The following is a 13590-nucleotide window of genomic DNA, read 5'->3' on the forward strand; positions in this document are numbered from 1 at the left end:
AGAAATTGTGGCACAAAAGATTGTTAAAATGCACCTAGTAAGGCATTTTATGAGTATATATGGTGATTATTTTGAGTATTTTAGTGAATTAGTTAATTGGTTTAAACCCTAAGCAAACAAACAAAAAGTGTACACTAACTGTACCTACATTATGTGTACTGTACCTACTGTGTATGTAGGCCGGTCTTTGTGATGACGACTTCAACCTGTAGATGGCGACGTTTTCCCACGATTAAGCTACCTTCAGGATAAGCGGATGGATGGATGGATGGATGGATGGACCAGAAGAATAAAAACAGAGTTGCTGGGGGAGGTGAAAATTGCCCCAGTACTATTATGCAGAGAAAAGTGCACCAGCGTTATATATCCAATAGTAGGAACTAGAAAGTAAAGCAGATTTTGCCATGTCTGTTTTTGTCTGTTTATATTTATTTTCCGACTTCTTTTTAGTCTTCTACAAAGAGATCAGTGTGGCATTTGCTTCGTCCAGTCCGAGAATAGTGGCAGGAGCATCTGACAGTTCCTGGCTGGAAAAAATATAGACGTGCTGGAGCAACATGTAGGCTCTGTCACAAACAACCTCTAAAAGGAAAACATTTTGATTTGAAATCCATCAAACAGATGTCTTTGAGCTTTTTGGACACAGCTTGTAAATTGACAGTATATTCACTTTTTGACACGACGAGGTAAGGTAGGACTCAGACGCAGGCGTAAGGTAAGCCACCAAGGCAGCAGGTTTATTTCCGGCCAACAGGTGTCTCCTCTCAAGCTGAGAGGAGAACAGGGAAGCAAAAAAGTGGAGAACAAAAAGCGCTCCACTAGGGAGGAAAAAGGGCACAAGGCAAAAGGGGTAACAAAAGGCGCTCCACTGGGGAGGAAAAGGCACAAAAACAAGGCAAAACCACTTGGCAACATGAACGAGGACATAAGGACTGTGGGACGCTTCCATGCACTGACTGTGACACTTCGGCACTGAGGGGAGAATGCAGGTGGCTTTTATTGTGAGTCTTGATTGGTGGCAGGTGTTGGTAATCATGGGCGGGGACCGGTAATTATGGAGCGGCAGGAAGAGCAAGTGACCTGGGGTGAGATGAGAGTTAGGATTTCAAGGTAAAACAGGAAACATGGATAACAAAAACAAAAGCATGGGCCGTCACGCCGGTATGGCGGCGTGACACTTTTACTTTTATTTCACTAGTAGTGTATTTTTTCCCTTAACTTACGATAAGTACAGGAGTTCAATTGAAAACAAAAGTTGTTTCTAAAGAGAGCCTGCCCCTGGAGACTTTATAGCCCAGTTTGTAAACAAATGATGTTAGTAACACAATCAAAACTAAAAAAAAAAAAAAAAGGCTCTGTCTCTTTATATGTAGGTCATCAAAACTTTTGCTCAGTGAGGAAAAGGAAGAAAACGAGGCGCAAATGGCTGTCCTCTGGAATCGACTTGAATCACTGGCTGTAGTTTATTGATAACCCAGTGCGGTTTTTTTTTTTTTTTTTTTTTAAATTATACCCTTCTACGTCACTTCAGTCATTCCAGGAAGTAGAGCTCTATCTAGATAGCAGATTTATACGGCAACGGTGTCCCATTCTTCCCCGCTTTTGCTCGTTCGCTACAACTTTATACTACAAGTCACGGGGAGCTAGCTTACATTTGCCTTAGCGTCGAAACTTTTACTCGCCTTTTGTACTCGTTACAAGCTGTCCTTATGCGATAGCTTGTGTTTTCTTACTATATTATTACACTTTTAGGCTTGTTGTTTGTAGTTTAAGTTGGAATTATGGCCACCGCGCATTCTTCCTCGCTTCAGCTACGGGCGACAGATGTGGTTCGAAAAGAGCACCTTGACGACGGAGGTTTTGGAGAAGTGTACCTGTGCTATCACGTCCGCCTCGGTCCTGTGGTCATGAAGACCATGTATACGGGCCCTCTTCGCAATGAGTAAGTTGTTTAGCATTTATTTCCACTTTCTAGTTGGAATTCACGATCACGTGGAGCAATGCAGGCGAGACCCCGGAGAGATTGTTTTAATCAAAATTATTATTATTAATGTTGGAATAAAGTGTTTCAACTGTGTTTATGGCCTTGGTAATCAATGTCAATTCACGCAGGGAAAAATTGTTATATGACTTCTGCCATGTTGTCTCACTCTCAACTTCCCTATTTGGAGTCGATATCGAAACTAAAACAAATTATGCGACACCTACTTTGCACTAACATACTCGTGCAGCCTAAACTACTGTATATACACTTTTTTTTAAAAGTCGGTTTCATTTTCTGCTTTTCGTTTGTAGAGCATTTATTATTATTTAAGTCAAGTCATCATTTTCAGGTAATTCCATGATAGAGTGATGAGCCTTCAGTGCCACCAAGGCCTTCGACGATTATGAAAAGACTTGACCTACATTTACTGTACAACCATGATGCATGCCTTTTCAACCGAAACTCAAATATTTATTCAATGAAAACTTAAAACGTCTAGTCTCTTTATTCAATCAGATTTCTGACTGCTTCCTTCCATATCCATCTTCTCTGGCAGGGCCATCAGAATCTGTGTAACGTAAACTACATCAGCAGTGTGACTGCTTCTTTAACCAATCAGATTTAAAATTCAGCTCAGCCAGCTGACCCACAATAACGTCAGTGTTTTCTGTCCTCTCATCGGTGTGTCAGTTTGCAAACACGTCTGTACTGTAGCTATTTGTGCATATTAAGAAATCTAATTCGGGATGGGCAAGAACTGATAACAGGTATCATATCAGGCCAATAAAAGTAGTCGTGCTCAGACTCCTCCATTTTCTCCAAATTTATCCAGGGAAAGCAAGAGGTCTCTGCTGGAAGAAGGTAGCATTATGGCGAGCCTGAATCACAAGCGAGTGGTGAGGTTGCTGGGCGTCATCATGGAGGAGCGAGGCTGCTCTTTGGTCATGGAGTTGATGCCCAGGGGCAACCTGCTGGCCATGCTGGAGAAGGTTAGTGTTGCGTCCTGCTTATAGATTTGAGTTTTTGGATGACAATTTTGAATATGCACTTTCTTGCTATCTAGGTCACTGTGCCAGTATCGATCAAGGGGAGAATTATTTTAGAGATCTTGGAAGGAATGGTGTACCTGACCGAAAGGAATGTCATACATAAGGACATCAAGCCGGAGAATATTTTAATTGACAAAGATTTTCACATCAAGGTAAAATGTTCTGATGTCACAGACACTACATTATGTTCAGTTTTTCTGTACATTTTATGTTAGCACTTTTTTGCTTTGTTCAAATGTACAAGGTTATAATGTCGCTATATCGCGGATATTTACCTATCGCGTAATAACCGTATTGTCCAGATCGCCGACCTCGGCCTTGCCACCTGCAAGATGTGGAGTAAACTCAGCAAGGAGGAATCCCACAAGAAGAGTCGCATGGGCCTGTCAGCCAAGATGAGAGCTGCGGGTACGCTGAGCTACATGGCACCCGAGCACTTGGAGAGTGTCCACACTGTTTCCACCGAGAAGTCCGACGTCTACAGCTTCGCCATCGTTGTTTGGGTCATCGTCACGGGCAAAGAGCCCTATGCAAGTAAGTCGCGATCGTTGAGAATCACAGAAGTAGTAGACAGGAATATTCATTTCTCTTGTATCGGTTTCATCTACCCCATCTACATTATAATCTACTAGTTTTTAAACTTTTCTTCTTTGCCAACAATGTGACAACATCCACAAAGGCCACATCAAGTTAAGTTGTTTTTATTAAGCTTGAATTTTTCCTCACCATCACTTATTTTGATGTCTTATTTAAAGTAGTTTTCTTTGGATGGAGTTAGCAGACCTTTCGTCATCCATAGATTTCGTCAACGTTCATTCTTCACTTGTGGCGCTTTTCCACCGTACCGGTTCCACACTGAAGTGGCATTTTTTTCTCCCCGGATGTTAGCGTCTCCATGTGACTCTTTCGGGGCCGAGCGGTTCCGTTGTAACCGCTATTTAGAACCCCTTCGGTAGTGGTTCTGCTGAGCCGGTCGTCGGGGGACTAGCGGGGCCGTGACGTCACCTGTCATCTGATTGGCCGACAGCAACGCCGTGGCACACGCCCATTTCCTTGTTTAAACGAGAAGAGCGAGAGACGCCGGCCGGTCTTCGCCAAAGTCATAAAAATACAGTATATACAATAAATATAATAATGTTTTACAAAAACACTGAACTATATTTGCAATTCAAAAGGTACTTGTTGATGGATTTGTAATGTTTGTGGTTTTAAAAAAACATCGCGAGTGCACAACGCTGACTGGTCGTGTGTTCCCATTCAATTGAATGAGAGCGCCAGCGGCAGAGCTCTCCATTCAGAAATTTATCAATGCGGTAGTGCAAGCTTGGCTTGGACTGTTCAAATGTTTCCGCCCCCCTTCCCGCCGTGCGCCAGTTGTGATGGAAAAGCGGTGGTTGCGGTGTGGTGTGGTTGAGTGAGGTCTGGTGTGGTGTAATATCCGGCCGTGCGGGACCGATGGAAAAGCGGCATTGGAAAGCTTATCTTGTATTTCTGGTTAATGTTCGAATTTCACCAGGGTGAACAATCCCTAACCTTTTGTGAGAAGCGAATTTTATATCTGTAGATATCTTAATAAAGTTAGTAAGGCTGTTTTGTTTTTAGGGTTTCATATAAATAGTGGTTAATTTGCTTTTGTATGCAAGCGTGGAAACTACCAATGTGGAGTAAATATTCTTGACTGTTGAATACGTTCAAACGTACTCAAAAATATGTTTGAATGTACTCGCGAGCGTGTTGTACTTGTAGGCTAAATGCTACAAACACAGGATATACCCCTTTGAATTAGGGGGAAGAAAAGCTGAACCTAAATCATGCACTGTAAACAGAATAAAAAGTTACAAATAAACAATGTGTTTTTAACTTTATTTTCAATCATATTGGTATAATGTGTGCCAAAAATATATATATATATATTTTTTTTTTTTGGTGACGGTTTCACCCTGAAACAAATTGCTAACCTTGCCAGCCACAGTATTTGTGAATTCACAAACTCCGGAGAATACATCTTGTGCCGCTCCACTGATGCATTTGCAGCCGACCTTTTTTAGGTTTGACCAATCAGGAGTTGTTTAGGGCAGGAAGAAACCAAAACGCGCCGATGGCTGGGAGAAGCAAACAAACCTAACAGACAAATGGACGTTGCAATTAATTCTGTTCTCGCAGAATTACTCACTGTTTCCTTGAACAGCGAGAGGCGCCTCGTACATTTTACGTTTTTATCTGGTAAAATGTTTGCGCTCACAAACATTCTGTTTTCTATCAGTTTTGATGAGAAAAGTTGTTTCGTAACCAATCAGCAGTAAACCATTACCCATCTACATACTGTGTTCTAATGGAAACTGAAAAGTTAAATCAAACCAGTGGGCATCTTTTTGTATGTGCCCAGATGCCAGGAATGAAGATCAAATCAGCCAGTGCGTCCGCAATGGCAACCGGCCAGCAATGGATCTCATCCCAGAGAACACGCCGGCAGAGATCATAAACCTGATGGTGATGTGCTGGGCTCACAATCCACTGCAAAGACCAACATTTCTAGGTAGGAGTGACGCCACAAAACTAGTATTTAAGACTAAAATGTACCTATTTACAAATGTGTTAACACATCTGTGTTCCTCACTCGACTCCTTTCCTAACAGAGGGCTACAATTTATTTCATCCCTTCTACGAAACCAAGCTCGTGCCACACGTGGAGAAAGATTTAGTTCATCTACAGGTGCTTACATTTTTTATTATGCTGTCTCACACCTTGACATTAATTTCATAATTTCAATGTAGGCTCTCTACGAAGGCCCAGATCAGCTTGTTGACAAGATGAAGTCTTTATCCATGACTGATGAATGTATTTCAACAGGTAAGCAACCATACTTGTTCTTATTCTTTGAATTAGGGTTTGGTCATTATTCCATCAATGCATCATTTCGTTTTCTACAGGTAAGCACGGTTATCAACATATTTGAATCAATTTGGGGCAAAAAATGTTCTGTAAATATACTGGATTAAAATATTTGTATTTTAAATGGTGTTTTCAAAAAGTACTTTTCATTTATTCATATTTGCAAATGTGCCAAAAAGATACCACAAAAGTAATAGTAAATCTTATTCTTAATATCGTGAAAATTTACATTGATTTCAGCAGTTCAATTAAAAAAAAGTGAAACTTATTTCAGGATGTTTCATACCACTTTTTTTCAGGCCGATATCAGTACAAGCACTCACACTCTTGAGTGTGTACTGATATTACATATACTTTTCATACATACCCCCCGAAAAAAAAAAAAAAGGCAGATCATTTTAAAGAAACCTAGATTGCTCAATCAAAATTTTTTTCTGAACGTTACATGAAATTACTGGTGATTTTTTTTATTTTTTTTATTTTTATTTTTTTATTCGTTGCGGGCTTTTAGATAAGGTTGGGTATCGGTCTGATACCAATACTTGGTGTCGGTACTCACTCATCCATACTCATACTATATACAAAGTAGTATAGAATCACAACACACAGTGGAATAGTTAATGATTTTGTGTGCTATAATTGATGATTGTAGCTTACAGCTAATGAAAAGCCGAATTTACATTTGAAAAAGCGATACTACTACGTAGCTGTGGTCTGGTAAGTTCCATTCCACATTTTTTGTATAAATTAGATAGGAACAGGATTTTTAGAAGGTGAATTTGTGTATGTTTAATAAATATATTTACTCGGAGTGCCAAAATTAGTACGCTAATTTTGAGTTAATTTAAAATTCCCTTATTGCCACAAATTTTTTAACACGCGATTAATGAACGCCCCTTACTTGGAAAGCGTGTACTGGGGGAATTCCAGTCGCAACGCGGCAAACGCGTGCACGTCAAAATGTAACACTAATAAGTTTAATAATATTAGTGCTGTCAAAATTAAAGCGTTAACTAATTAATTAATCACAAAAAATATCGCATTAATCATGTATTAACGCAGGTTAATCACACTATTAATATTGACAACAGATTATTCTTTAGCTTGACAACGGAGGGCTACGTAAAAGGTATCACAATTGTGTTTGAGCAATAAACATAACTGCTTGCATTAAAGTAAAACATTTAATAAATGTTTGTGTATGACTTTCAGAATATTTGTTTTTGTCAAAATATTGGGGTCTTTTTTTTTCCCCCATTGTAAATTATGCAAGTAATTAACGGATTAGAAAAAAAGAGGAGGATAAGCGTGTGCAGTGGGTCAAAAAATGTTGAAGACGTCCTCATAACATTAAATGTCGAAAGCATTAAAACATAACAGGGCAAAAAATGTTGATTAAAAAATCGTTTGACAGTTCTAATAATACATATATTTGTGGAGACCGGGTCTAGCTCTTTTTTTTTTTTTTTTTTTTTTTTACAGTTTTACAGTTAGTAAATATTTTTTATTTTAACTCAATTTTATTAATTATTATGTAAATACTGTATCAATGACTAAAAGATGCAGTCATTTTTTTTAGTTAAACATTTTTTTACAAGAGTGAAAACTTACAAAAACATTTTATTGTACATTTAAAACAGTTATAAAATGTGTGATTACTTGTGAGTTAACTATTGAAGTCATGCGATTAATTATGATTACAAATTTCAATCACCTGACATATGCACATTTTACTTTTTGAAATTTACAGCAATAAATTTAACTTCTACCATATTTACATTAAAGTCAAGACTATTATTGAGGTTAACCCAGCAAGTGATCCACATAAAACATATGGGATCAATGATGGATCCTTGTGGAACTCCGCATTTGAAGGTTTTATACAACGTCCATGAATGTGGTCACCAATTACCATCAACTGCACTTATGCAGTTTTAATACTAGCTTTACTTTCAATAACAAATCGTATGAGGTGGCGTTGAGGGCAATTGCTGCACGTGCCCAAAAAAAACAAAATAAAACGTGTCTGTCACTGTTCTTACCTTCTAGATTGCCCAGCTTTTCTGGAGAGCACAGACAGAAGTGTCAATGGGCCGGTTGAAGCCAGTATCGAGGACATCGATGGCATCTCATGTGAGTCAGTGGCAACCACCAGTGAGTCAGGCCCCGAGGTCTCTCTGGAGGAGAAACTGCAACCCGAGTTAAACTACCACAGACACGGCAGCTACAATAGCCAGCAACAGAGAACCTCCTCAAATATCTTGCCCAGTTTTCCAAATAACAAGCCCCCGAGCCAACCGGAGCACAACACGCCTTTCGTGTCCTCCGTCCATTCCTGGACCAAGGCAGAAGCCGTGCAGCCCAGCAGCCAGGAAGATGCCTGTTATCATCCCGCCGCCCCCTTTCACGAGTCGATGACGGCTTCCACGCCAAAGCCGTCCATCTTGCAAATGTCTACCAGCGTCGGTTCCCTGCCACCTTCCAACCAGCAACATCCCGATTCCCACTATTTGCGCCAGCAGTCCTGGCCTAGTTCCTCAGTGACTGAAACGTCGGCGGGGTACGCTTGCAATTTAAGGAAGGGTGGTGCTGCACAAGATTCGGGTACGCAGCCACTGGTTTTTGGTTTGGACAGCCATGATGTGCCATAAGTAACAATGACTGATGACACTAACTTGACTTGTCTTGATTTTGAAGGCTCTCTTTTCATCAGCAATGCAAGGGGGATCCAGATTGGCAACAACAACAACCTCAATATCCACTACGACGCCACTCAAAGTTTTTCATCTCTTCCGGGTAATATGTGGAGCAGCTCTCAGCTCAGAGAAGGAATTCAGAAATATGGTAAATCTCGTGACATTGTGTGGAGGCTGAATGACGCTTTCACACAGATGTTCGAAACCATTCACTTACTACTTTTAGTCCTTTCCCTTCCTCTTGTGCTACTTATTCTTCGTGTCTTATGCTGCATTCGAGGATGGTCGGACTTCAAACCAGGAAGTGTGTACGGGAACGCCCCCTTGAACTCGGAAATTCCACTTGCGAAGTCGAAAGAAAAAAAGGACCCCGACTTCACCGGCGGAGTACAATGTGACGTCACTCTGAATGGCAAAACACAATTTACTCGAATATAAAACAAGCTCGCTTTCTTCATTCATAAATATTCGACATAACTCCACGTAACGCAACGTACGTGACAGTATTGCATTAATCAGAATATAATGTGACTCCCTGCATGAAATTATACGGCCAACTACTTAACTGTATGGAATGCTTATGAAATAAGATTAAAACTATAAATGAAGCAAAATTGCAAAAAGGTTAGTTTTCTAGAAGTCAATGAGTTTTGAGGACCAAAATAAAAACAATTTATCACTATCCACCATTTTGGCTGTTCACGTTCGCCTCGAACGCTTTTAGGTTGGAACTGCGAAAAAACAACTCTGATATATCCGACCATTCTCGAATGCAGCATTATTCCTCACACTTTTTTTTTTTTTTTTTTTTGTCCTGCTACTACTTCCACATTTTTTAGTCGGAGTGTGGGGATCGTTGACTGTTTCACGATTCGATTCAATTTAGATTTTTGGGTCCATTTATGATTCGATTCAGAATCGATTTTTTTATTCAAAATGATTTGATTGACTGATTTTTCTGCTTCAGTCAATGGGTGTGCAAAGGTTTGTCATGATCGAATCCAGTCTGCTTTTCAAGACAGAATGATATGGAGACATTAACTCATTCATTCCCTTCCACGAGTTAACTCGTGTATTTAACATATGCTGCTTGGCGCATTCCTGAATTTACTACTTGGGTTTTGCCGTTTTTTTAATGCACTGGACGTAGGAGAACCTCATGCAAGTCCCCAGCAAGTATTGAGCTGAAAAAATAATGATGGGTAGTTGCCAGCAGATGGCCACAGTAGCTTTGATCAGAGGAGAGCCATCATGTAGTGTAGTGATGGGATTTTCGGCTCTTTTCGGTGAGCCGGTTCATTTGGATCGGCTCGGCTCTTATTGGCTCTCAAACGGCTCTTTTAACTTTAGCTTTTCTTTTAAATATTTACGACAAATTTACCATACATTTTGAAAAATGACTTGGTGAACTAAATATTGCACTCTACTGACTGCAAATAGCAACAATTATCAAGCAAAGAAAAGGATTTTTTTTTCTCATTTTATTGAACATATTAAAACTCATTCACTGCCAGTCATTATAGAAAATTTTTACATTTCCAATACTCACGTGATATTACATTCAATAATTATATATAAACCGAATCTACCAAATAACAGAATAGACTCCCTACTTTTTGTCCCGTCCCGTTCTTTTATAATTGACAGCAGAAAAATGTAGGTTTGCCAAAATACAGCCATTTCTCCCATGGACTCTGAAACTGTGTTTATTTCCTATAAAATGGGGCAATGATGTCATCTACCGGTGGTTGGGCATCAGTAAAGTTGTTTCCAAGTTTGATATTTACAGTGGAGCATGCTCAGATTCGCCCCCATTTAGCACCGCTCTAAAAAATACAATTGACAAGTATACTTGTCAAAGGCAGTGAATGAGTTAATAGGCTCCATACAATAAACAAGAAACAAAATTAAAACTTCAACCAACAACAATCAAAATAACAATCAAATAACAAAAATAGTGAGTAGGAATTTAACTGCAACAGCAGCAGCGAACAAAACAAACATTAGCTACTCACCCGGTCCAGGATAAAAGACCTTGCTTTATTTTAAATTTGCATTAAAAAAAACAAAAACAAAAACAAACTAAACATCAACTTGGACAGGCTGATCCGGTCCCTTCTCTCATCTGACTTTAACTCATTCACTGCCTTTGACAAGTATACTTGTCAATTGTATTTTTTAGAGCGGTGCTAAATGGGGGCGAATCTGAGCATGCTCCACTGTAAATATCAAACTTGGAAACAACTTTACTGATGCCCAACCACCGGTAGATGACATCATTGCCCCATTTTATAGGAAATAAACACAGTTTCAGAGTCCATGGGAGAAATGGCTGTATTTAGGCAAACCTACATTTTTCTGCTGTCAATTATAAAAGAACGGGACGGGACAAAAAGTAGGGAGTCTATTCTGTTATTTGGTAGATTCGGTTTATATATAATTATTGAATGTAATATCACGTGAGTATTGGAAATGTAAACATTTTCTATAATGACTGGCAGTGAATGAATTAAAATGTCTAAATTTTACTGCGTTTTCGGCTCATCTTGTACAAACCGCGTTTGTGTGTCGTCCTTTCCTTTCCTCTCCTGTTTTCTCCTCCTCCTGTCTCTCTCTGTCTGTGGCTGCGCAGACGAGGCGGAGCAATGTGCTCCGCTTGCAGTACCACCTCCACCACCACCCGTCCCCCACCCCTCTCTGAGCACGGCAGCTGAGACACTGCCAAACCTAGCTTCCGGCACGTGAAAAAGAGAGAGCGACATAGGTAGAGAGAGAGATCGAGGGAAAATGACGGAGCCGGCTCTCGAGTGAGGGTGCCGGCTCTCATTGTTCACTTCAAAAAAATAATTGAGAAGCACTGGGTTAACCCAACAAGTGTTACATATAAAACATAAGGGATCAATGATGGATCCTTGTGGAGCTCCTTTACTCCAGAATTTGAAGGCGGTTTGGAACGTTCATGAAATCAACTTTATATAGTGCTGTTACAATCGAATATTATAAGGATTATTGATTACTAAATCTATTAATCAACTAATCATATTCATTTTAATTTTGCATTAATGTGTATTAAAGAGCATTTCCCCCCCTTATATTACAAGTATTCATATAGTGATTTAAAAAAAAAAGGGGGGGGGGGCTAGGGGATTGGCGTACTGTTACCTTTTCGGTTACTGTTTCCCAAAGTCAAAACAGATGTTTGCAAAATGCCTTATTTTGATTAAACACAGAAGATAATCAGTCTTCTTTCATCAAGGACTACAGAAATCAGTGAACAATTACTGTTGATATGCTGAAATCATAGGATTTGGACAATTTTAAATAAAAAAAAATGCTCCAAATGATTACCTAATTATTAAAATAGTTGTCGATTAATTTGATAATCGATTACTTGTCAATTAATTTTGACAGCCCTAATTACGACGACTGCCCTTAAACAGTTCTAATCCCAGCTTTCTGTTCTGTTCACATGTAGAGGTGTGTGCTGTGACGGAAGAGCACCTGGAGGTCCTGAGGAAAAGCATCGGCGCCAAATGGAAGTCTTACGCACGGCGTCTGGGTCTGAGCGACGTGGAAATCGAGACCATCGAGCATGACTTCTTCCTGGACGGCCTGCCGGAGATGGTGCACCAGATGCTGCAGCACTGGAAAATGAAGGAGGGAAGCCTCGGCTGCACAATCGGGAAGCTTTGCCGCGCTCTCGAAGGCGTCATAGACGTTGATGTCATTCAGAAGATACTGAACATATGCGCTTGTACTTCCTATATTTGATCAAATCCTCTCTTTTGTATTTCCCCTTAGAGTTGCCAAAGTCTCTTTTGTATGACGATAGTTCCGTTCAATGTCATGGACTGGTTCCATCCTATTTCATTCCATGAGCAGAATTTTGCATTTCCTTGATGCTTGTGAGACAAAAGTGCAGGTGGAAACATGGAAACAGATTTCTACGGTCTGCTTCAGTTTGTCATTTATGCACATTAATGTCAGAAATACACTGTGGGCGGAGCAAGCCAAAAATGCAGGCATTCCCTGTCGAATCTGCATTTTCCAGTCCACTTAAGCACTTTTTCCTCCAAACGCATTCAGAGGCTGTAGGAAGTCCAGCGCCCTGTGAAGGTGAAATGCACGTCAGTTTGGATTCAGTTGCAACATGTTCTTAAAGAGATTTTGAGAATGTTGTGGAATGTTTGGAGGGGGACTGAACAGAAGGTGTTTTATTGTTTTAATTCATCGTTATTATTAGCAAACAATATCAGCAACATCCTTTTTTGTTTTCCATCTACGACCGCCATAATCAGTTGAGCTGCTTCAAATATGCTGCCAGCATTAAAGGAAGAGTCTTTGGAGGATTTTTTATTTTTTTTTGAAAGCCCAGAGCTGTCACTATTACAGCTGCAGTCATCGAAATGTTGAGATTCACATTTCATCATTTGTTTTTATTTGCTTTTAGTGACGACCGGTCCATGTTGCAAGGAAGGTTGGGCACTGATCTATAAAGTCAAGCACGTCACGTGTTTTATTGATGGACCTCCAAACATGCATTCAGTTATTTGTATTTGATTTATTTTCTACAAAATGGGAAAAAAATATCCATTAAAGTGTTTGTATGTTTTAGTGTGCTATTTTCCCCCCATTCAGTGACTTTCACAAGTCTCAGGAAAATTACATTGTTCGTGATTTACAACCTCAAAATTCAATTACACGTCCTTGGTGGGTATGGAGGACCAAAACTGCCAAAATTCAAAATAAATACATGACTAAATAAGTAAATTACTAAATAAATACATGACTAAAAGTGAAAAAAAACAACTATATATATATATATATATATATATATATATATATATATATATATCCCCCATTTATATAATTTTTTTTTTTTAGTTTTTTTTTTTTTAATATCAATTTTTCTTTTCACTTGTAGTCTTTTTTTTTTTTTTTTTTTTTTTTTTTTTTTAATAGCTATTT

The 13590-nt window shown here is 39.4% G+C and overlaps 1 protein-coding gene across 2 annotated transcripts; it reads left to right on the forward strand.

Moving 5' to 3' along the window:
- Positions 1–1425: 1425 nt before the first annotated feature.
- Positions 1426–13234, forward strand: ripk1l (receptor (TNFRSF)-interacting serine-threonine kinase 1, like). Of its 2 annotated transcripts, XM_077519905.1 has the most exons (11): positions 1426–1477; positions 1812–1942; positions 2817–2973; positions 3048–3185; positions 3336–3567; positions 5420–5569; positions 5670–5746; positions 5809–5884; positions 7976–8530; positions 8624–8770; positions 12098–13234. In XM_077519905.1, exons 2-11 carry the CDS (start codon positions 1908–1910, stop codon positions 12391–12393), a joined length of 1863 nt encoding a protein of 620 aa, XP_077376031.1. In that variant the 5' UTR covers positions 1426–1477; positions 1812–1907; the 3' UTR covers positions 12394–13234. The 2 variants fall into 2 exon arrangements, with proteins under 2 accessions (XP_077376031.1, XP_077376022.1); XM_077519896.1 differs by lacking the exon at positions 1426–1477 and having other exon boundaries at positions 1486–1942.
- Positions 13235–13590: the final 356 nt, after the last annotated feature.

The sequence above is a fragment of the Festucalex cinctus genome, chromosome 1, assembly GCF_051991245.1.
Source record: "Festucalex cinctus isolate MCC-2025b chromosome 1, RoL_Fcin_1.0, whole genome shotgun sequence".
Lineage (NCBI taxonomy): Eukaryota > Metazoa > Chordata > Actinopteri > Syngnathiformes > Syngnathidae > Festucalex > Festucalex cinctus.

Bases quoted from the DNA above. Each gene is read 5' to 3' on its own strand.
- ripk1l (XM_077519896.1), top strand. From the start codon at position 1,782: ATGGCCACCGCGCATTCTTCCTCGCTTCAGCTACGGGCGACAGATGTG. The intron at 3,186-3,335 runs GTAAAATGTTCT...CGTATTGTCCAG, and splicing joins ACAAAGATTTTCACATCAAG to ATCGCCGACCTCGGCCTTGC. The intron at 8,771-12,097 runs GTAAATCTCGTG...GTTCACATGTAG, and splicing joins AGAAGGAATTCAGAAATATG to AGGTGTGTGCTGTGACGGAA.